The sequence below is a fragment of the Lampetra planeri genome, chromosome 63, assembly GCF_965212315.1.
Source record: "Lampetra planeri chromosome 63, kcLamPlan1.2.h2, whole genome shotgun sequence".
NCBI classification, from domain to species: Eukaryota; Metazoa; Chordata; class Hyperoartia; order Petromyzontiformes; family Petromyzontidae; genus Lampetra; species Lampetra planeri.
Genome location: NC_136169.1, coordinates 2,325,498 through 2,349,587, shown reverse-complemented (window position 1 = coordinate 2,349,587; position 24,090 = coordinate 2,325,498). Strand labels below are relative to the sequence as shown.

Sequence of the window (24,090 nt, the reverse complement as noted above, 5' to 3'; positions counted from 1 at the left end):
AATGCATTGCACCACTGCACTACACTGCACACCCCTACACTACACCCTTACACCACATCACTACACCACTTAATTCCACTACTACACCATTTCATTACTCCACTTAACGTCACTGCACACAACACCTCTCCACCAAACCGCACAATCACGTGCGACCTTAGTTCACACTCAATCACTCACTTATCCCTCATTCACTCGTTCATTTCTCAGTCACTAATTCCAATCATTCACTTAAATCCTCGCATTCATCTCACCAAATTAATCATTCCTACCTCATTCATTTATCTCATTCATTCTCACATTATTCATTCAGTCATTCCACTAATTCATTCACTCTCTCAGTCATATCATTCCTTTCATAAACTCATTTATCCCTCATTTTCTCACTCACTGTCTCATCTATGTATTCTTTCCTAATCTTTTCACACGTGCCCCAATGCATTCTCTAATTCCTTCCTCATTCAGTAACTCATTTCACTCATCCATTCACTCCCTCAATCCTCTCATTCGTCCCTCATTTTCAGTTGCACCATGCGCTGTTCTGGCGAAGAGCAGCAAAAACCTTGGCACCGTACGTACATAAGCACTTTAGATGAAGGGTGTTGGATTTCACAGCACATATAATCAGAATTGTAACGGACTTTGACAAAAGCTTTTGAGATTAAATTTGTTTCATTCCTCAATTCTCATTCTTACCTCATTCAATCACCGGGCTCCCTGATGCTTGCTCTCCCATGACTTCCTGCAGGACCAGCTGTTACTAGGGATACCTGTTGCTAGGCTAATGCTTGATCCTTGCTGCCAGCAGAGCATTACATTTTGTCGTAACAATTTAGCGTTACGGGGGTTTGAATTTTATATTCCCATGAGCGTCTTTTTTTTCCACACCCGATAACTCGGCAGGGTCGTGGAGAAAACGTGTTTTGCTTGCACATCTACAGACGGGCTTTCCATCAATACCACATTTGTACACGTAACTTGAAAATTAAGTATGTGTACACAGTTTGTTCAAAGTGGTACATACACATAAAGGCAAAACATCTCGATACAGTATATAGATGATTTTGGTGCTGCTCATGATGATGATGTTTGTGATACTGATGCTGCTTATACCGATGACGCTGATGATGCCATTGCCCCTGTATGATTATACCACTGTGTATGATGCTTCTGCTGATGTGTATGATTATACTGCTGTGTATGATGCTGCTTCTGCTGATATGTATGATGCTTCTGCTACTGCTTAATATGATGCTTCTGCTGCTATGTATGATGATGCTTCTGCTGATGCTCATGAAGCTGCTGTTGATGGTTACGTTGCTTGCAATTATGCTCAGTTTGGAGTATCACGATGATTGCTTCTGCTGACGATACTGATAACAGCGATGCTTACGATGCTGACAACGCTGCCGCGTATGATTCTGCACATTCTAAAGGATGGCTGACCTGTCGGAGTTCGGAGAGGCGGCGCCCTTCCTGCGCAAGTCGGATAAGGAGCGTCTGGAGGCCCAGACGCGGCCCTTCGACATGAAGAAGAACGTCTACGTCCCTCACCCCAAGTGCGAGTTTGTCAAGGCCCTCGTGCAGAGCGTGGAGGGCGGCAAGTACACCGTGGAGACGGAGGAGGGCCAAGTGAGCTCTGCACAACGCGCGCACACACACCAGCGGACGTCCGCTCACACCGCTCGTGGACACGCAAAACATTCGCTTGCCCCGTCTCTGATTTGTGCGCGCGCAGACGGTCACCGTGAAAGACGCGGACGTGATGCAAATGAATCCGCCCAAGTTCGACAAGATCGAGGACATGGCCATGCTGACCTTCCTCAACGAGCCGTCCGTGCTGTTCAACCTCAAAGAGCGTTACGCGGCATGGATGATCTACGTGAGTGCCTCGATATTGGCCGTATCGTTCGTACTAGCAGAGGCACCGGAAAGTAAAACGCGCACACACAGCAAGGCTGGTGTCAAGAAGGTAACACAATTCTGGTCTCACGTAGAAACACGGCCACGCCTCCCGGATGAGCGATAAGACGACATTTCCACCAGACGTTTGCTTTAAAATAGAGGCACATTCACCTAAACCAGGGGTCGGCAACCAAAATAACAAGAAGAGCCATTTCTTTCCAATTCGGTACAAAATTCAGTATTTCAAGAGCCGCAATGCATCTATGTACATACGTACATATCGTCAAGAAGCAGCCCGTAAAGAGCCGCATGCGGCTCCGGAGCCGCATGCGGCTCCGGAGCCGTAGGTTGCCGACCCATGACCTAAACGGTGCATCATAATCGGTAAGACTAGGGTACTCATTGAATATTTCAACACTCCACTCCGTTAAGAAATGGAGCCATCGCTTCTGCAAAATTAATTCAGCTGCTGAGAAGAGGTAAGTAAGGGGGTCATACGATGTAGCAAGTTAGCGATACGGATCTGCATGGTGCTCGGTAATAGAACTTGCCCAAACGGCCTGTGCAGGCTACAAGGGGGATCTTAGTCATCGTTGCGTGTGTGTAGTTGGTGCATCTGCCAGTCATCTCAGTCAGTCAACCCATGGCACCTGGGTCTCTTTCGCACCTCCGATTAGCACGGATGGCTACGTACAGCGCAAAATGAGTTCAACACACATACATACACGACCCTCCTGTCAGCGGGCCTTCGACACATCAAGGTGCACAGGTGCCGTGGTGAGGTCACCGCCACTTCGTGGTGAACAGCTGTTGTTGTTGTTGTGTGCAGACGTACTCGGGGCTGTTCTGTGTCACGGTGAACCCCTACAAGTGGCTGCCCGTGTACAGCTCGCAGTGCGTAAACGCGTACCGGGGCAAGAAGCGTGCAGAGGCCCCTCCACACATCTTCTCCATCTCCGACAACGCGTACCAGTACATGCTCACGGGTACGTGTACACACAACAACAACAACCGCCATTCGCCACTAAGTGGCAGTGACGTCACCACGACGCTTGTGCCAGGCCATGTGCACCTTGAGGCCACGTGAAGTGTCGAATGCCCGCTGGCAGGAGGTCACGGGGCAGACCCAGGTGCCACGGGACGACTGACTGAGATGACTGGCTGATGCACCACCTGTGCCCCCTACTGTGTCAACTTGCTGTGCTTTAGCCACCCGGCGCTCCGCTCGTTGTTGTGAGTGTTGCTCCTCCGCCCTCCGTTGTTGTTGGTGGGCGACTGCCTCTAACTGCCCAGTAGCGTCCTTCACGAGATTCCTCCACAGAGGCCGATCTTGACACCGCTGGTACCAGTCATCGGCAAGTCCACTCAGCTCCACGTCCTCCTGTACCACATCGATCCATCTCTTCTCTAGCTCGTGCCGCGCCCGTTTACACATACTCTACACATACTTGTACACAAACACCGTTTGCCTTCCTGTCTGCATACCTGCCTTACTAGCTGCATATCTGCCTTACTGACTGTCTATATATCTCTGATTTACATTCCGCAGACAGAGAAAATCAGTCCATCCTTATCACGTGAGTTTGAATCTAGCACAAAGGGCATGCTTCGAGTTCCTGACAAGTATGGGGATGCGATAAATGTCTGTCTGTATGTCTCTGCTTAACGTGTCCGATTGCCATTGTGTTTTTCTGTCGGTCTGCCTGCTTGCGCGTCTGAGTGTGTGACTGAGTGTCTGCGTCCATCTCGCTGTGTCCGTCTCTGTGATGGACAGTGGCGAGTCCGGCGCGGGGAAAACGGTGAACACGAAACGTGTCATCCAGTACTTCGCGTCCATCGCCGCGGCGGGAACCAAGCGCGACGCCAGCAAGGTGGGGGGACGCGGGGAGAAACGGAGAGACACAGGGGACACGCAGCAGGGGCATGGGGAGAGACACAGAGACGCCGAGAGACAAGAAGGGATACCAGAAGACACAGAGAGACAAGGGGAGACATAAGAGACATGGAGGGACCTGTGGAGTCATGGGGGAAAGTTGGAGGATACATGGAGGAACACCGGCTGACACGGGGAAACATGGAGAGACACGGAGGAATACTGAGACACGGGAGGACATGGGGAGACACGGGGGCCTAGAGACATACGACGAGACATGAGGTGACAAGATGGATATTGAAGACTGCCCTTTGGAAAGGAGCCTTGGGGGTAAAATCAAGTGCAGGTAGAACTCTAGTCTAGAAAAGCCTCATTGAGTCTCAATAATAATTCAGGAAGGTCCTGCTCCACTAGGATACTTGGACAATTCCAGGAACGAGAGTTGGGCTTTGTTACGGTGGGGAAACTGGAGAACATGGAGAAGAACCTGCCAGACATACAAAGGGTGAAAACTCAGAAGGTCAAAACCGGTCCAAAGTTCTCTAGGTTAATAATGGGCTACTGGATAATATTGTATAGAAAGCAAACAGGTCGAAGGACTAAACACACTTATAAGCTTTCATCCATAATTCTCCACAGCAATGCATGCGTTTTTACACATAAAAATTCCATACAGATGGATTTAATAATCCACTGCGATGAGTGCGTGAACTCGTGTGATCTTCGCAGGGAACCCTGGAGGATCAAATCGTCTCGGCCAATCCCGCGCTGGAAGCCTTCGGCAACGCGAAGACACTCAGGAACGACAACTCCTCACGCTTCGTGAGTCTCTCCGAGAGGGTTGCCACTTACCGTGACCCTTGAGTCTGACCTTGATCGTGACCTCGACTCCCGACCTCTTCCCCTCCCTGTGTCACCGTGCAACGCGTGGATGCGTCGTTTCAGCCTTCGTAGGTGCACGCTAACAGCACTTGCCCCAACAGCATGTGAAAGGCTATACGGGGGATCTTTATATTTGTCTTCGTGTGTGCGTGTCCAGGGAAAATTTATCCGCATTCACTTCGGAACGACCGGAAAACTGGCGTCCGCCGACATTGAAACCTGTGAGTCCACGCAGTTCCGTTGAAGATCGTTCTCATACTGGGTCGGGCTCAGATCTATTGATGGTGCCCAGCCATTAGGGGCATCGTTTATACCCGTTTGCCGGTTTACTTATCTGTATACCAAGACTGCCTGTCTGTATACATATCTGTATACCTGCCTATCTACCTATCTGTATCTCCACTTGTCTGTCCGTCTGTATTACCTGTTGGTCTGTGTGTATTACCTGTCTGTCTGTGTGTCCATCAGATCTGTTGGAGAAGTCTCGGGTTACGTTCCAGCTCAAGGCTGAACGCAACTACCACATCTTCTACCAGATCCTGAGCCAGAGGAAACCTGAGCTCCTGGGTACAAATGACAAGAACACCACTACCACCATCATCATCATTGTCATCATCATCATCACCATCATCAGTACCACACCACCATCATTCATAATTCCTTTATTTTGGGTTGTGTCGTGTAGGTATAATGCCCTTTTTAACTATAACCCTCCACCACCTGACAAAGCCAACCAAATGAAGTTGTCACGTGGGGAAATATGCGCATTGACTTACCATCAAGCAAATTTGTTCACTGTATATTCCACGCATCACTGGAGATCACGTTCATTATTGCCGGGCGTTAACAAGAGCACAGATTTTGACTTAAAGCTTTAGTGACTGCAGGGATTCATATTCTCTGGTTCTTTCGGTAAAGTCACGTAGATAGGTTCAAAGAAAATAACAAAAAATAACCTATCTACGTGACTTTACCGAAACACCCAAGAATACTGTACGAGTAATTCCTGCACTATATGGACGTGTTAGTATTTTCAACGTTTGTTTTATTACATTATAAAATTGACCACTACCATCATTGTTATAATTCTATCTCACCTCTCACCACCCATCTCCCCTCTCCATTTCCTTCTCTCCCTTCTCTCCCCTTGCCCAGAAATGCTACTGGTGACCTCCAACCCGTACGACTATGCGTTCATCAGCCAGGGCCAAGTCACCGTGGCTGGATTGGATGATGGAGACGAGCTCATGGCTACAGATGTGAGCTTCCTCCCATTTCTACATTTTATCCACCTGACAGAGAGGATGATGAGTTGCTCGATCTGTTCATCTGTCAGTGCTCCACCCCCTAAAATGCTTTTCCAATCTACCCAGCTCCTCCCCTCCTGCTCCTCCTGCTGATGCCTAGACGGCGCTGGTGATAATGGTCATGATGGTTGTAATGGTGTACATATTGGTGATGGCGGTGATGTCATTGATGGTGACAGTTTGGCTTTCGGTCACCGTTCTGATGGTTGTTGAGGGCGGTGATGGCGGTGTTGATGGTGGCGATGGTTGCGACCTCTCCGCAGAGTGCCTACGACATCCTGGGCTTCGTTCCAGAGGAGAAAGCGAGCGTGTACAAGCTGACGGGCGCCATCATGCACTTCGGCAACATGCACTTCAAGCAGAAGCAGCGAGAGGAGCAGGCGGAGGCAGACGGCACTGAGGGTACGGCGACGCAGAGCGATACGCGAGATGCGTGGATACATGTGGAGACACACCGAGACATATAGAAACACTGGGAGACACAGCAGCACTCATTACACACAGAGTGCTTGCCACAAATGAACCAAAATACCTTGCTGATCTCATCAAGGAGCATAAACCATCACGCAAACTCTGGTCATCCTAACGGCAGCGGCTTTTGGCTAGCCATCGAACAAAGACGGTCACTGCATCTCGCACTTTCAGATGCGCTTCTGCGGCCGTCTGGAACGCTCTAACTTCCGATATTATGGAGTGACTTGAGCTATGCACTTTTAAATCTATAGTGAAAACGAATTTCTTTAAAACCTTTTGTGTTTAGTTAGTTGTCCTTCCCCCGCACCTCCGATTAGCACCGTTGGCTACATGCGGTGCGAAAGAAGTTCAACACACATACCATAGCGATCGTCTTCTCAACTACTTTTTAGGTGGTTGAGAAGACTATAAACTGGCGTTTCTGACTTACAAAAGCAGCTCACCCGGAAATCCACCATGCCTAAGTGAAAGGTACGTATTCAGAGTCGTGTGCAGCGTTCGTGTGCCGCGCCAACCCTGGAAGTGATTTTTAAAAAACACCGTCACAGCTGAGTGGCGTTTCAGTTAATCTGCGCCAGTCGTCCGGAACTCACTAAGACTGGGGGCTACCGCCTTCAAGTGGACAGGTCCACCACAGCTCCAAGTAGTCTCAAGAAACACATTCCTGCGGAGGGAGCTGGTAGGAACGTTGGGTTGCTCAGTCAATGGCCAGGGTCAACGGCGGCGTGGTGTATTCCGCAAATATGGCCGACTGTGAGGGCGGGCACAAGCTGGCGTGAGTAGGTTAAACGTTGAGTTTTATAAGGGCACCACGGGGTGACCAGACCCTCCCCACCCCTCCCACCTCCCACCCTCCCCACCCAGCCCCCCCCTCCCCACCCTCCCCACCCAGCCCCTCCCCACCCTCCCCTCTCCACCCAGCCCCACCCCTCCCATTTTTGATGCACGACGGACGGACACAATAATCCCCTGTGGGCTGGTGGAACCAGGTTCCTACCAGTAAAACCTTTCGGAAGTGTCATTTTAAAAAATGAAATGACCAACGTGCGCCTTATAATCTCTGGAAATTATGGCCATATATACATGCAGATTATTAATTTTACTATTCCTGCAAAGGAAAATAAAAGACAGCTGTCGTGTTCACACTCTTCTCAGAATCCTCCCGTAATCGGAGCACCAACAGTAATATGCTTTTTTATGTAATAATAAAGTAGCAAGACGATATGTATTATGATGTTTTTTTTCATGTTCTATATGATATAAATAATGGTATGATGGATTAATTACATCGATAGGAAGAGAAATTGAAATTTCAGAGCTATTTTAATTTAACGGTGTCAGTCTTCTGTATTCGTTAGTCCCACCTCTTTGGTGTCGCTATTATGCATCTTCCAAACTTCTTCTGCCGTTTATATTCACCATTTATTTGTTACACTGAAAAATCCCATGTAGGCAGTTACCCTGCTAGTTTTGATGGCAACGGCTCGCAGCAGCAGCCACCAACAAAAGAGTTTTCGTTGGGGTGGAGAGGAACCCAGCCAGCAGCCAGCCAGGAAACTTGAGCCGTAGATTTATTGTTAAAGTAGCTGCGATAATTATTAATGGGGGAAATGCGAGGATACGCTGGGGCATGTGGTGACATGCACATCGAGACACACTGGGACGTTTTTTTGGGACAAATCGAGACATGAGGACATGCGAAGGCACATGTATATACTGGGAGACATTTGGACATGTGGGAAAGCATGGTAGGGACAAACAGGGCTACATGTCGGGCACTAAAGGACAAGTCAAATTGGCAAGCAGTCAATATTTAGAAATGTTATGATACAAGTCCAGTTTAGGAACACCCAAGTCCAGTGAAGTCACCGGACAACTTCAAACTTGGCCGATTTTCTCTCGGGTAAGTCCCTAACAGCAATACAAATGTATTTTTTTTAAGTTAATATTATATCATGTTGACTAGCGTTATTACAACCCTCCATTACAAACAGATATAATGTTAATAGCACGATTGGGATAAAAAAAAACGGGCAGCGTCCAACAGATATGAGCTATGGGGAGTGGTGGCGCAGACAGATGGACAGGGCTAATGTACCAACGTTGGAACTTGTCAATAAAAAACGACGTGGGGGGGATCTTTGCCGTTGACAGACGCCGATAAAGCGTCGTACCTCATGGGCCTCAACTCGGCCGACCTCATCAAGGGCCTGTGCCACCCCAGGGTCAAGGTCGGCAACGAGTACGTGACCAAGGGTCAGAACGTGCAACAGGTGGGCGGCTCCTGGTGGCGACTTCCAAAGAGAGCGAAACCCCCATTCACTGTACACACCGACTGTGACATCACCATTGCCACCATTATCAGTAATCTTCGTGATCATATCCATCATCTGTTTCATAGTAATAATGTAATCGTGAAGTTCTAAATACGTATCATCTTCATCACCTGCTTTACACCATCATTGCACTCATCTTAATTATTCATCATATTTTCTTTAATTACTGCATTGGTTCATTTACATGCAGTACAATATCTGCACTACGGAACCTGTTTTTCTAGCTCATGCATTATTTTTCAATGGAAATCAATCTAACAGGGGTGTAACAGTCGAACCCGGACCCCTGCTCTGCCATACTGCGCATTCACGCATCCACACTTGTCAATTACTACACCCACCTCACAACCCCATCCTCACCTCCATGGACTTCCGTGCCCCACCAATATATTTACCCACCGGCCACCGCTGCGTCTGCCAGGTGTCCTATTCTATCGGTGCACTGGCAAAGTCCGTGTACGAGAAGATGTTCAACTGGATGGTCGTGCGCATCAACCAGTCGCTGGAGACCAAGGCCCCGCGACAGCACTTCATCGGTGTGCTGGACATCGCCGGCTTCGAGATCTTCGACGTGAGGACACCACCGTCAACAATGCCACCTGCCAGCACCGCATTCATCACCACGACCACCACCTTTAACATTCACCACCTGCCAGAACCACCCATCACCGCCACTGTAAATGCCAACACAATCACCACCATCGCCACCACTACCACCCACAAATGACATCAGCACCACATTTAGCATTGCCACCACCAACACCATCACCACTACCATCACCTGCCTGTCCGTCCATCTGTCCATCCATCCACTCACCCATCCGTCTGTTTGTCCGTACGTGTGTCCCTCTCCCGGTGTGCGCAGTTCAACTCATTTGAGCAGCTCTGCATCAACTTCACCAACGAGAAGTTGCAGCAGTTCTTCAACCACCACATGTTCGTGCTGGAGCAGGAGGAGTACAAGAAGGAGGGCATCGAGTGGACCTTCATTGACTTCGGCATGGACCTGCAGGCCTGCATTGAGCTCATCGAGAAGGTGGCTGCCGCCGATGATGATGCCACTGCTGATGATGCTGCTACTATTGATGCTTGTTATACTGATGACAATAATAATGATCGTGGTGATGGCGATCTTCATCATCTACGACAATGGCGATAATAATGCCAATGCAAAAGTGGACAATGCTGCTCAGTTTAACACATATGCTTTCCTGACCAATATCATCCATAAGAGGTTTTTTTTTTGGGTTAGATCGCGTAAATATTTAAATGCGTCATTAAACCCGCCACAACCAAACACAGTCAGCTAGTAAGGGTTGTCACGTAAACAGAACATGCCAATTCGTCACTAGTACAGTGACAGCCCAATATCTCCACAAATCTGGCTGTCGCCTGATGAAGCTGGTTGTAATTACTGGCGAAACATCGTACTCAGATTGTAAATGTTGTGGCTTGGCTCTCCAACACATCGGTGTGCTGCACGAGTGACGAGTTCTGTTTACGTGACAACCCATACTAGTTGGCTGTGCCGGGTGGTGACGGGTTTAACGACACATTTATATATTTACGCGATTTAGCAAAACAAACTCTATTATGGACAATGCTGCTGCTGGTAATAATCGCAACGCTGCTCTTCATTCTGCCACTGCTGCCGCTTCTGTTACCGCTGCTGACGACAATTGGCGACAATATCGATGACCACACCGTTTGCCTGCGTGCTCCGCAGCCCATGGGCATCATGTCCATCCTGGAAGAGGAGTGCATGTTCCCCAAGGCGTCCGACCAGAGCTTCAAGGCAAAGCTGTACGACAACCACCTGGGCAAGTCCAACAACTTCCAGAAGCCGCGCATCGTCAAGGGTAGGCCGGAGGCGCACTTTGCACTGGTGCACTACGCCGGCGTGGTGGACTACAACATCACTGGCTGGCTCGTGAAGAACAAGGACCCGCTCAACGAGACCGTGGTGGGGCTCTATCAGAAGTCCTCGCTCAAGCTGCTCTCCTTGCTGTTCGCGAACTACGCCGGCGCAGATTCCGGTGAGCAAGTCACGAATCGCTGTAATGTTTCAATCGCTCGCTCGCTCGGATCGAGCACGCCAACCGGCTCGATTCATCCACTTTAAATTTCGATGTAAAGCTTTCGTGACTGCAGGGATTCATCTTCTTGGTTCTTTCGGTAAAGTCACGTAGAAGGCGGTGTTCATTGGGACGCTGTCTTTCCGACAGCTCTGTTTCTTCACCTGAGGACGGGTACTTGCGTTGTGGCCGAAACGTCGTGAGAATTTTTATTTTATTATGTTTTATTTTTATTATTTTATTATTTCCCTTCTATGTGACTTTACCGAAAGAACCAAGAAGAACAATTATAGGTCATTAAAACACTTTTTTTTTATCGTCGAACATTATTTTGTATTCTTGGACCTTTCCATAAAGTCACGTAGAATGGGAAAAGATCCAAGAATACGAATCCCTGCAGTCACGAAAGCTTTAAATCGAAACATTCTTTTGGCAGAAGAATTACACTAATAATATCAGCAATTTAAAATGAACCGCGGTCAGTCTTTTGCATTCGTTACTCCCTCCCCGTCGGTGTCGCGAGCTATTACATGACTGCAACTACAGGTTTCCAAGGGAAGGAAGCGAGCGATGTGACCACCTCCCCCTTCCCCCCCTGTCCCTAGCCGCGGACACTTCCAAGAAGGGCGCCAAGAAGAAGGGATCTTCTTTCCAGACCGTGTCAGCTCTGCACAGGGTGAGCAAATCAACGGGGCATACGACTGCGTAGGTACTCATACTCGTAGGTTTTTTTCTGTAAAGTCACGTAGGTAAAAAAATAATAAAATAAAATAATAATACATTAAAATAAATCAATTAAATCACGGACGTTTCGGAGGCAACACAAGTCTCTCCGTCTTCAGGTGGGACCGTCACAGCTAAATTTACTGTATCAAGTAAAGGAGAAATCCAAGAGACAAGATCTTATATACTGGTTAAGAGGAGAGGGGAGGGGCTTATCTAAATGTGGTAGTCAGGGAACGGTGGGGGGTGGCTAGAAGGAAGGGTACAATTAGAGAAGCTGTGACTTCTTGTCTCGTTGTCTGTTAAAAAACTCTAACAGATAGGTGAAATTCCTCCCCGTAGAGGGCATTCATTCTAGATTTGAAGCTTTCGTGACTGCAAGGATTCATACTCTCAGGTTTTTTTGGTAAAGTCACGTAGGTAAAAAGTAATAAAATAAAATAATAATGAATCTATTATTATAAATAAATATATGTGCTACACCGATTGCCGCTCTATTCTCTGAACTTGGCAACCCATGTTCGATTCACGGGCAGGCAAACATGAGTGGCAAGTGATATAAAGACGAGATCTACCTTCATTCCTTCCCCCCAACCGCCACCTTTACCAAACCACAAATGACCACAAGTGGTCTTAATTGCATTTTTTACGTTAGATTTTTTTAAGGATGTGGGGGTCATTCTTAATTTCATTTCCAAGTCTGCTTAATTTCATCTTTGTAAGATACCCGACTTCTGAAATTTTCTTTCATATTCTGCCACTGATACAAATCAGTGATGCCTTCACAACTTCCAGGCTTTATTTTTGGCAATAACAGTCGTTTGTATGTGGTCTTTAATAGCCATACATACAACTGGCCCCTGCTTATCTAGACATATTAATCGAGCCAAAACAAGCTGTCGGAGGACGAGCATTTAGATCTAGAGCTCCCACGGGGTGAAGCACACTCCCACTGCACGTGGGACAGATTTCGTTCCAAATGTTTAATTCCTGATGACGTTTGTTTTGGCTTTTCATTTGGTTTAATGGGCCGTAGTCGATTGACACTCTCCAATGTGTGACCACTCCCTCCTATGGAGGGACCCTGGCTTCTGTACGGAGCTGGGAGTGCATTCTGGCGCACTGTTGCTCTTGGCTCATGTAAGGAGCTGAGAGGTCGACCTGGTTTACACTATGTATGTTAAACTTCTTTCGCACTGTACGTAGCAAACCCAGCCTTTTAGATGTAAGTTTGTTGACTTCTGCACTTAAGGGCCCGAGGCTTTTACTTAGTTCGCTTATGCCTTGCGCCGCCACTGACCGCTTACAACATCATCAACTGTTGATCAAAGTTGCGCTGTGAATGGTGACAAACTCACGCACGCTCGCTCGCTCTCACCATCACAGGAGAACCTGAACAAGCTGATGACCAACTTGAGGTCCACGCATCCTCACTTTGTGCGCTGCCTCATCCCCAACGAGGAGAAGAAACCAGGTGAGCACACACACCTGTACAGAGATTACCGGTGTAGCCTACGTAGACTTGCCGGGGCAAATGCTAGCACCTATTACACACACTGCCTTGCTGTGTACACCTGGGCTCTCCCAGTCACTCACCTGCTTCTCATTCACACCCCGTGTCCCACCCCCCATTGCCGTGCCCCCCCAGGTGCGATGGACAACGCCCTGGTGATGCACCAGCTGCGATGTAACGGCGTGCTGGAGGGAATCCGTATCTGCAGGAAGGGATTCCCCAACAGGATCCTCTACGGCGACTTCAAGCAGCGGCAAGTCATCGTCATCATTAGATGCATCATCATCACCATTGTTGTTTTATGTAATATCATCGTTATCATTGTCATTATCAGCTGAAGTATCGTAATCATCCTCGTCATCTTGTTCAGATGAAGTATCATCGTAATTATCACCATCACTGGCAACTCCTACAACATCCCCACTACCACCATCGCTGTCATGACCATTCATTGTAATGACGATGATGTCTCTGACCCAACCACCCCCCCACCCCGCACCCCATACCCCACCCCCTCCACCACCGCACAGGTACCGTATCCTGAATCCGAATGCCGTGCCTGAGGGACAGTTCATGGACAGCCGAAAATCGGCTGAGAAGCTCCTGTCCACCCTCGACATCGACCACACGCAGTACAAGTTCGGACACACCAAGGTGCGAGAGGGCGCCTCCTCAAATGATGATGATATGATGATCAAGATGATGATGGTCATCATGATCATGACGATCACAAATGCGTGCCTGAGTGAGTCAGCGACCATGTAATCGAGTGAGCAATTATTCGCTCGTTGGTGTACAGACTTTCTGGTTGCATAAAGCATTTTTTTAAAGCGTCAAACATTGGAGTATTTCTTTCACTTGTGCCACTTAAACTGACAAGCCACGGGGAAAAAAATCCACTTTCATTTCCAGAGGCAGGCCACAATATTGTACAACCAAGCCACGCCAGAGCCATGCCAAATCAGCCCGGTGCGGGTTCAGGAGGCACCAGGTATTTTTCCACCGCAAAACCTGAGCCGCGATGCTAAAGTCAGCGTCACGCATGCGAGTGATGCAACAAATGAAATATATCAATAAACCCGCTCCTGGCCCTGCTTGGCCCTAAGCCATGTTCAGATGTCTTGTGAGGCCAGCGTTTGATGATTTGGCTCCGACTCGGCTCAGTCAACAGAACTGGCTCATTTAGGATGTGATAGTGGAAAAGGGAGGACAAGAATCTACAACACGACTACTGTGGGATCTGGCAGACGGAAGGAATCGAAGGCCACGTGTGGAATCGGAAGTTGAGTGTTTCCCTTACCCGACCCTTGGAAGGGACGCCACGTTCCTAGGTTGCCAAGGCGACGACCCCTCACCACCGGGTGGTGATGCGATCGGGCGATGGTACGCGTGCCGCTCCTGTGTGTCACAGTGGACGTTAAACATCCCGTGACATTGCTTTGAAAATGAAAAGACCACGTGTGCCGGCATCACAGTCAAAATTACATACAATTCTCACCAAAAAAAATGGTAAGTCGTATATATAAAGATCGCCCCCCTACCGGCAGGGAAATGCCCACTAACAGGCCGGTGCTGCGTACATCTTATGCCTCTCAGGGACCTGATGCGATGAGAGGTGCGGTATAAATATGACCCCACCACTCTCCTCCCCTCCCTCACCTTTAACCCCGTGCAGGTGTTCTTCAAGGCCGGTCTGCTGGGCACGCTGGAAGAGATGCGTGACGACCGCCTCTCAAAGATCATCACCCTCCTGCAGGCGCGATGCCGGGGGTTACTGTCACGCAAAGAGTTCGCTAAGATCATTGAGCGCAGGTGAGGGGTTTCGTCGAACAACATTATTTTGTATTCTTGGATCTTTCGGTAAAGTCACGTAGAAGGGAAAAGATCAAAGAATATGAATCCCTGCAGTCACGAAAGCTTTAAATCGAAACATTATTTTGGCAGAAGAATTACACTAATAATATAAGCAATTTAAAATGAACCGCGGTCAGTCTTTTGCATTCGTTACTCCCTCCCCGTCGGTGTCGCGAGCTATTACATGACTGCAACTACAGGTTATTCGAGGGTAGATCTATGATTGTGGTGGTGGATGATTGATGTGTGATGACGACGATGGTGAGTCACCTTCTTGTATCCGTCGCCGTCGTTACAGGGACGCGCTGCTCGTCATCCAGTACAACATCCGCGCATTCATGGGCGTCAAGAACTGGCCGTGGATGAAGCTCTTCTTCAAGATCAAGCCGCTGCTCAAGAGCGCCGAGACCGAGAAGGAGATGCAGAACATGAAGGAGGACTTCCTGAAGCTGAAGGAGGCCTACGCCAAGTCGGAGGCACGCCGCAAGGAGCTGGAGGAGAAGTCGGTTTCGCTCCTGCAGGAGAAGAACGACCTCGCCATGCAAGTGCAGGCGGTGCGTGAGACAGGCCGGCCTGACCGGGACAACGATGATAAGGATGTTGATGATAATGGTGATAATGATGGTGAATGACTCATATACAAGACTAGTTTTCGCACAATTTCCATGGAAGTCGTAATATTCTATAAAGTCTGTGAAATCTTGGGAAAATAGCTGTAGAAACATTACATGGGGTGCTTTGTTTTCTTTCAAAAATCCTGTATATTGCCCTACGTGCCAAAATCATAGCCCTAATGATGACTATGGTGACGATTATTATGGTCACGATAACGAAGATGATGCTCTATGGGAACCTCATTTGCCAGTAAAAATATGATAATTGGTTTTTTACCCTTCTATCTCGCAACAAAACTGACACCTTTTTACAAGGAGTCATGTTTGCATAGACCGCAATACCTGTGCGCCGTTTGGCGTCATCTGGTCCAACCCATGTGAGACTAGGCTCTAAGGAAAGCTGTCTCGGGTGTGGACCAATCAACTTCAAGGACAGTGCACATTATCAGAGTTATGTCTTTTGTTTGTATTATGACTGCAGGTATTGCGGTCTATGCAAACATGACTCCTTGTAAAAAGGTGTCAGTTTTGTTGCCAGATAGAAGGGTAAAAAACCAATTATCGAAGATGACGCTGTTCACTGCAGGCCCTCAGCTCAGCTCAACTCACAAAAACAACTTTCCTTCCACCACTGCGCCTGCCCTCACCACCATGACATTCATCTCCACCTTCCACCCCCCTCCTACCACACACACACAGGAGCAAGATAACATCGCGGACGCCGAGGAGCGCTGCGAGCAGCTCATCAAGAGCAAGATCTCTCAGGAGGGGAAGATCAAGGAGCTGACGGAGCGACTGGAGGAGGAAGAGGAGATGAACGCCGAGATGACGGCCAAGAAGCGCAAGCTGGAGGACGAGTGCAGCGAGCTCAAGAAGGACATTGACGACCTGGAGCTCACGCTCGCCAAGGTGGAGAAGGAGAAACACGCCACGGAGAACAAGGTGAGTGGCGGACCGTGCGTTCGACACTGTACTACCAACTCATCCAAGAAATCTAGAGCGGCTCGCTGCAACTATTTCACATTTAGTTATTTGTATCCAAAGCGAAAATAACATTTGTTCATTAGCGGTCGGGCTGGTTAAGCCAATGCTGCTGGGTTACGAGATGTTATTGCCAAAAGCAAGCGATCTCCACGAATGTCTCCACTCCCACCACCTTACCACGCCCGCTCACCCACCCACCCACCCGCTTACCCAAACATCTGACTCCGTTAATGTCTCCACGCCGTTCACCCGAGCGAGCCTGCTCACCCACGACCTGCTCACCCACCCACCCGCTCACCCACCCACCCTCCCTCTCACCGACCCACAGGTGAAGAACCTGACGGAGGAGATGGCCGCTCTGGATGACATCATCGCGAAGCTGACCAAGGAGAAGAAGGCCCTCCAGGAGGCTCACCAGCAAACGCTGGACGACCTGCAGGCTGAGGAGGACAAGGTCAACTCGCTCACCAAGAGCAAGGCCAAGCTGGAGCAGCAAGTGGACGACGTGAGTGGTCCACCAGTGCACTTCACTAGGGGCCTCATGGTTCCACCAATCAATGATGGTTTTTCTTTAACATACCAAAGCCTTCTTCAACTCAGACCAATTATCACTCCTACACACACCATTGGAACCTCATTTGCCAGTAGAAAAATATGATAATTGTTTTTTTACCCTTTTATCTGGCAACAAAACTGACACTTTTTTTTTTACAAGGAGTCATGTTTGCATAGACCACAATACCTGCAGTCATAATGCAAACAAAAAACACAACTCTGATAATGTATGCACTGTCCTTGAAGTTGATTGGTCCACACCCGAGACAGCTTTCCTTAGAGCCTAATCTCACATGGTGTTGGACCAGATGACGCCAAAAGGCGCACAACTCAAAGACAATGCACCATCAGAGTATGAGAGCTCCTTGTAAAAAAGGTGTCAGTTTTGTTGCCAGATAAAAGGGTAAAAAAAACAATTATCACTCCTACACACAGCGCGAAATTGGCTAAAGTTGAAATCCTGTTGTCATATTTGGAATGGAGCACCCATATTCTACCTTTATCTACCTGAGAGAGTTGAACGTTAAGCAGGCAGGCTGATTGATGATCCAGCAATAATCGATTCACTCCAGTGACCGTCAGTCAGTAACCTCGTTATCACTTTTCTATCACTGCTACTATGAATGCCTCCATGGTAGGACTTGGTCTACGAAACTGTTTAACATCATTCATACTTTGTTCAACCACCACACTGCAGGTGAAAACAACACACTCACCCACTCACTCACCCAATTACTCACCCACCACACTGCAGGTAAAAACAATACACTCACCCACCACACATCAGGTTAAAACACCTCTTTCTCATTGCTTGAATTCCTGCACATTTTCTCCCATTCCCAAGTTCTTAGAACTTTGCTCAATTCAAGAATGCTTTTAACTCTATAATATTAACATATATGTTTGTTGATGGACACTCGGCATTTCGGTCCTGTGCTCCATAATAATAACAACCGTGATGATAATAATAACTTTAAAAAATCCCCACCAATCCAGATTATTGTCCCAATGATCAAAACGTTACATCGAACCGCAGGACCCAACCTGTCCACTCGCAACCTTTAACGAGCCCACCGAGAACCCAGAGAGTCACTGTGGTCGATGTTATTTTATATAAGCACGCGTGTGTCTGCACGTACGTTCCACAGCTGGAGGGCTCACTGGAGCAGGAGAAGAAGGTGCGCATGGATCTGGAGCGCGCCAAGAGGAAGCTGGAGGGAGACCTCAAGCTGACCCAGGAGACCATCATGGACCTGGAGAACGACAAGCAGCAGCTGGAGGAGAAGTCCAAGAAGTAGGGTGCTCGTCATCATTGTCAATATCGTCATCATTGTCCATGACCTGTGATTGGTTGAAACATGGCTAGGTGGTTCTAGGTTTGATGGAAATTACTTAATAACCATGTGTGCGTACGCGTGTGCTAACGTCTGTGCACGTTTGTTTATACGTGAGCGCTTGCGTATGTGTATGCACGTTTGTGTTTGTACGCATGTGTGAGGTGAGTGTGTGTGTTTATACATGCGTGTGTGCGTGTACACGTGCGTGTGTGCAGGAGGGAGTTTGAGATGAACACCCTGAACAGCCGAATTGAGGATGAACAGGCACTGGCTGCTCAGCTTCAGAAGAAGATCAAGGAACTGCAGGTGATGCGCACTGATGATGCTGCTGCTGCTGACGATGATGGTAACAATGATGAAGATGACGACGATGAATGTGATAACACCTATGCTGCTGATTCCGTTTCTGCTGCTTTTGACGACGATGATCACAGCCACATCCATGCAGCTGGTGAAGATGCTGATGATGATCTCGCCCCTCCCCAGGCGCGCATTGAGGAGCTGGAGGAGGAGCTCGAGGCTGAGCGCGCGGCGCGCGCCAAGGTGGAGAAGCAGCGAGCGGACGTGGCGCGCGAGCTGGAGGAGATCAGCGAGAGGCTGGAGGAGGCGGGAGGAGCCACGGCGGCGCAGGTGACCCCCTCTCCTCCCCAACCCCCAGACACAGAAAAAGACAAATGTCACCCGTGTAGTCTACACGTTAGAGAGCACGTATGAAGGCCAGAACGTCGCATGAGAGGGCGATGTTGGCAAGCACCACGATCAGCCACTTTTTGCCACCCCCAGTGCTGATGCTTGCCCATCGCACCAGAAACTTATTAACAGCTGAGTTGACCTCGGAGAGATCCAGCACCAGCTTAGATAATCGTCACTGATGTTATTCATCATCGAAGAATCGAACTCCACTCATCGGGTTCATAGCGCAGTGCGCTAACCACTATCCAATCACAAAATAGCCGCACAGACACGCAGATACACGCATAAGCACACACACACTTATTTCCGCGTATGGCTTGATTTTGGAATTCTCACCCATCGTCACTTTATCCCAACTATTCATAACGTTGCTCAGCTCAAGTAACATTCACTCTTGTTGTTGATTACACCATCAGCAGTGCCGTTTGTTGAGCGCGGCTTTTCCCAGAAATAAACGGCCTCTGGGCCTGTGTTCGGAGATCACAATTTAAAAAAGCAAAAGGAGACGGTGTGTGTTTATGCACTCTATGCTTATTTTTTGTATGGAATTCGGTGAACCGGCGTCCTTGGATGTGCTCCGACAGGGTTGTCTCTTGTATTTGAAACGCATTTTTATATTCACTTCTCCCCCGCAACGCAGATCGAGTTCAACAAGAAGCGTGAGGCCGAGTTCCAGAAGCTGCGTCGCGACCTGGAGGAGTCGACGCTGCAGCACGAGGCCACGGCGTCGGCGCTGCGCAAGAAGCACGCGGACAGCGTCGCCGAGCTGGGCGAGCAGCTGGACAACCTCCAGCGCGTCAAGCAGAAGCTGGAGAAGGAGAAGAGCGAGTTCAAGATGGAACTGGACGACGTCCTCTCCAACATGGAGTCCGTCGTCAAGACCAAGGTGAGCGCGTGGCGGGAGGCGTCGGATGCGGCTCGGGCCCATAGGCGTCCTGGTTTTCCAAGCACGTACAACGGAAACAGGAGTGCTGTGGCAGCAGCGCTCAGATGCTGGATTGAAAACTGGGTTTCAGCCGCACTACCATGTGAGACTAGGCTCTAAGAAAAGCTGTCTCGGGTGTGGACCAATCAATTTCAAGGACAATGCATACATTATCAGAGTTGTGTTTTTTGTTTGCATTCCGACCTCAGGTATTGTGGTCTATGCAAAGATGACTCCTTGTAAAAAAAAGGTGTCAGTTTGGTTGCCAGATAAAAGGGGAAAAAACTATTATCAGCCCAGAGCTTGCGTGTCCTTGAGTTAAGGACCTGTGTCTAACTGGCGATGATGTTGATTCTGTGGACGATTTTCATGTTTACGGTGCCCACTTTGTTGTTGATGTTGACAAAATTGTTCTTGCCGTCACTTACGTCACCGTTTCTCCTCCCCTACATCGTGGGTGCCAGTCGAACCTGGAGAAGATGTGCCGCAGCTATGAGGATCAGCTCAACGAGCTCAAGGTGTCGTCGGATGAGAACCAGCGAGCACTCAGCGACTTCACGGCGCAGAAAGCCAAACTGCAAACCGAAAACGGTGCTCCTTCCAGCATACACGCACGCCACATTGATTATCATCATCAGCATCATCGGCCGTGGTCAATCCACTGCTGGATGATGGCCTCCCCAAGCCACCACCAATACTCATGATCCTGCCATTTCATAACCCACCTATCACCCCCACACAAACAAAGGCCGTGTGTTGTGAGTAACAATGGTCCACACTCTTTGGTCCTTTCGGTAAAGTCACGTAGGTGAAAAGCAAAAAAATAAATAAACACCTAAATCACGACGTTTCGGAGGCAACACAAGCTTCCGTCATCAGGTGGAACAACCACAGCAAAATTAATTTTTACTGTCGTGGGCAAAAATAAATATTTTTGCTGTGGTTGTCCCACCTGATGACGGAAGCTTATGTTGCCTCCGAAACGTCGTGATTTTTTTTGTTTTTTACCTACGTGACTTTACCGAAAGAACCAAAGAGTATGGATCCTTGCAGTCACGAAAACTTCAAATCTAGAAGTAACAATGGTCACCACATCGCTGCATTACAATAGCAACAATAATGATGATGTAAAGGCGCCTTTTGGCATTCTCTGGTCTCATACTGGTCAGACCAGGCCCTAGAGAAAGCTGTCTCTGGTGTAGACCAATCAGTTGCAAGCACAATACAGAGATTATCAGAGCATGTTTTTGTTTGCATGTTGCCAGAAAGCATAAAACCTATTCTTATTTTTTCATACTTTGATACTGCCAAAAAAAGGTCCCAATAATGATGGATGGATACAGGCACATTAATATGGCAGATGCCTTACTGAAATATTAACTATGAACAAAAGCACATTACTCTGATGATGATGATAATAATCTGGCGCACCTCCCTCACCCCGTGTAGGCGAGCTGTTACGGCAGATGGAGGAGAAGCAGGCGCTCATCACGCAGCTGACGCGCGGGAAGCAGTCGTTCACTCAGCAGGTGGAGGAGCTGCGACGACAGCTTGATGAGGAGCTCAAGGTAAGAGAGCAGAGAAGATGAACCTTGCACCGTCACTCGAGCTGGCCTGGTGGCGCAAAGGTTAGAGCGTTGAGCCAGCACCACTGAGATCTGAATACCGATAGGGCAGATCTTGGAGGTCGCGTATCTATTAAACTATTTAAACTCGACTGTTTTTTTTTTTACCAGGTAAGGCCCACTCAGCTACATAGATATTTTGCAGGGGCGACCTGGCCACACAACGAAGTGGCTTATCACGTGGACATTTATAGCAGCCAAATACTCTTCAACGCATGTTTCTAAACGTGGAGGGTAATACCGGAGGACCCGGAGAAAAATCCACACGACCCCATGGGCGAGAATATGCAAACTCCGTATATACAGGCGTCAGGGTAGGGGTTGAACCAACGACCTCCTACATACAAAACGAGGTAGTTTACATATTGCCACTGTGGTGGCTATTGTACAGCAACTGCGAGATCTGGTGGAGGGGTATAAAGCGTTGGCGAGGTCTGTTGGCATCAGTGGCTTTGGCCATAATGACATATCGATACTAATAGTCAATGACAAAATCATAACCATTTGTCAATAATATTTCCATATATAGGAAAGAAGATATAAGTGCAATGTTGCAAAATATGTCCCGTCTTCATAGTGGAATGGACCATTGTTATTTGTGCTTGTGCACTACTCTCAATGCAGAATCACAAGATGTTTCTGTAATGTAGATGTCCTGCGTAGTTTAACATTTTTTAAAAGTGTGAAATACCAAATATACTACTCATTCGGAGTGCCAACTCTTGCTAAGCAGCAAGTGTATTTGGTTGTTTTAACCAGGTGACACTTTTGATTTAGAGCTTTCGTGATTGCAGGGATTCATATTTTTGGTTCTTTCGGTAAAGTCACGTAGAAGGGAAACAATAAAATAATACAAATATAAAGCAATATAATTCTCACGACGTTTCGACTGCAACACAAGCAATCATCATCGGATGTGAAATCCACAGCAAGAAAATTTCTTGCTGTCGAAACGTCGTGAGAATTTTATTTTCTATTTTTATCATTTTATTGTTTCCCTTCTACGTGACAGGTGACACTTGTCACAAAAATGACAAATGCAATCAAATAATGTACAGCAATGAAGTAAATAGAAATCAGAGCAAAAGTTACTTCATAGAAATCAGTGCAAAAGCAACCAAATAAAATTGAGAGCAAAAAACAACGCGAGTTACAGGAGGAATTGAAACTCCACCGCGACCACCACAACTGACCTGGCGCACCTCCCCCACCACCGCCACCACCCCTCGGCCCCCACAGGCGAAGAGCGCGCTGGCGCACGCGGTGCAGGCGGCGCGGCACGACTGCGACCTGCTGCGCGAGCAGTACGAGGAGGAGCAGGAGGCCAAGGCGGAGCTCCAGCGAGCGCTGTCTCGCGCCAACGCCGAGGTGGCGCAGTGGAGGACCAAGTACGAGACGGACGCCATCCAGAGGACCGAGGAGCTGGAGGAGGCCAAGTACGGACGGCGCTTTCCACCACCACTATGACCACCACCATGACCACCACCATCACCACCACCATCACCACCACCATCACCACCACCACCACCATCACCACCATCACCACCACAATCACCACCATCACCACCACCACCATCACCACCACCACTATCACCACCACCACCATCACCACCACCACCATCACCATCACCACCATCACCACCACCATCATCACCACCACCACCACCATCACCACCACCATCACCACCATCACCATGACCACCACCATCACCACCACCATCCTTTCCATTGTCTTCATGCAATCAGTAGCCTATCAATACGTTTTATAAAGGCCCGTGATATTAAACCACGGGCAATTTCTTTTTTTCATCACAACTACTGAGCACAGGGCCCAAAGGATGTAATATGCCAAGCAACCAGCAACAAACAGCACTCTTGAAAGTGCCGTAGATGAGATAATTAATTTCTTGAATTGAGGAAAAATGTCGGAACTTGGGGAAATAAATTATTAGAGGAAATGCTAAAGTTGAGCAGCGTGAGGAGAGAAGCACTAAGCAGTGTTTTGACCTGCAGTGTGGTGGTTGAACACAGACTGGATGAGACAAAACAGAGTGGGTCCTCAACATGGGCAGATGAGGTAATAGATGGGAACAGTAACCATGATAGTAGCGGTAGAATAGTGATTAACCAGGAGAGTTTTCAGCAGTGTGGTTCGTGGGTGAGAGCGTCGAGGTGGTGGACCTCTTGCAGAGGTCGCAACCGGGTACCCTACCCGTACCCGGGTACCCGTTTGCGACCCTGGTGCGGCCGGGTACGGGTACGGGTAGGCCGTGAGTCACTGGTGAGTAACCGTTTGTCACTCATTTCCCAACGTCTTGTCTCTTCTCACAATTCAAGTTCCTAGAATGAATCCACCCGCGCCTGCAACATGGCTTAATCCCAGAGGTCGCAATCAGGTACCCGATACCCGTAATC

The 24,090-nt window shown here is 48.4% G+C and overlaps 1 protein-coding gene across 1 annotated transcript in view; it reads left to right on the top strand.

Annotated features, from left to right (window-relative positions):
- The first annotated feature begins 1,437 nt into the window (after positions 1-1,437).
- Positions 1,438-24,090, top strand: part of LOC144736915 (myosin-7-like) — a 41,482-nt gene continuing 18,829 nt past the window's right edge. Inside the window, exons 1-29 of the mRNA XM_078619600.1 lie at positions 1,438-1,632; positions 1,739-1,882; positions 2,735-2,891; positions 3,455-3,482; positions 3,680-3,776; positions 4,508-4,600; positions 4,818-4,881; positions 5,129-5,227; positions 5,816-5,919; positions 6,231-6,369; positions 8,596-8,714; positions 9,199-9,348; positions 9,643-9,813; positions 10,504-10,813; positions 11,458-11,528; positions 12,962-13,049; positions 13,224-13,341; positions 13,619-13,742; positions 14,764-14,900; positions 15,241-15,496; positions 16,256-16,498; positions 16,869-17,045; positions 18,244-18,389; positions 18,648-18,738; positions 18,919-19,062; positions 19,766-20,011; positions 20,515-20,641; positions 21,500-21,618; positions 22,915-23,111. Of these exons, the coding sequence (XP_078475726.1) occupies positions 1,438-1,632; positions 1,739-1,882; positions 2,735-2,891; positions 3,455-3,482; positions 3,680-3,776; positions 4,508-4,600; positions 4,818-4,881; positions 5,129-5,227; positions 5,816-5,919; positions 6,231-6,369; positions 8,596-8,714; positions 9,199-9,348; positions 9,643-9,813; positions 10,504-10,813; positions 11,458-11,528; positions 12,962-13,049; positions 13,224-13,341; positions 13,619-13,742; positions 14,764-14,900; positions 15,241-15,496; positions 16,256-16,498; positions 16,869-17,045; positions 18,244-18,389; positions 18,648-18,738; positions 18,919-19,062; positions 19,766-20,011; positions 20,515-20,641; positions 21,500-21,618; positions 22,915-23,111 (4,154 nt within the window). The remainder of the gene's footprint in view (positions 1,633-1,738; positions 1,883-2,734; positions 2,892-3,454; positions 3,483-3,679; positions 3,777-4,507; positions 4,601-4,817; positions 4,882-5,128; positions 5,228-5,815; positions 5,920-6,230; positions 6,370-8,595; positions 8,715-9,198; positions 9,349-9,642; positions 9,814-10,503; positions 10,814-11,457; positions 11,529-12,961; positions 13,050-13,223; positions 13,342-13,618; positions 13,743-14,763; positions 14,901-15,240; positions 15,497-16,255; positions 16,499-16,868; positions 17,046-18,243; positions 18,390-18,647; positions 18,739-18,918; positions 19,063-19,765; positions 20,012-20,514; positions 20,642-21,499; positions 21,619-22,914; positions 23,112-24,090) is intronic.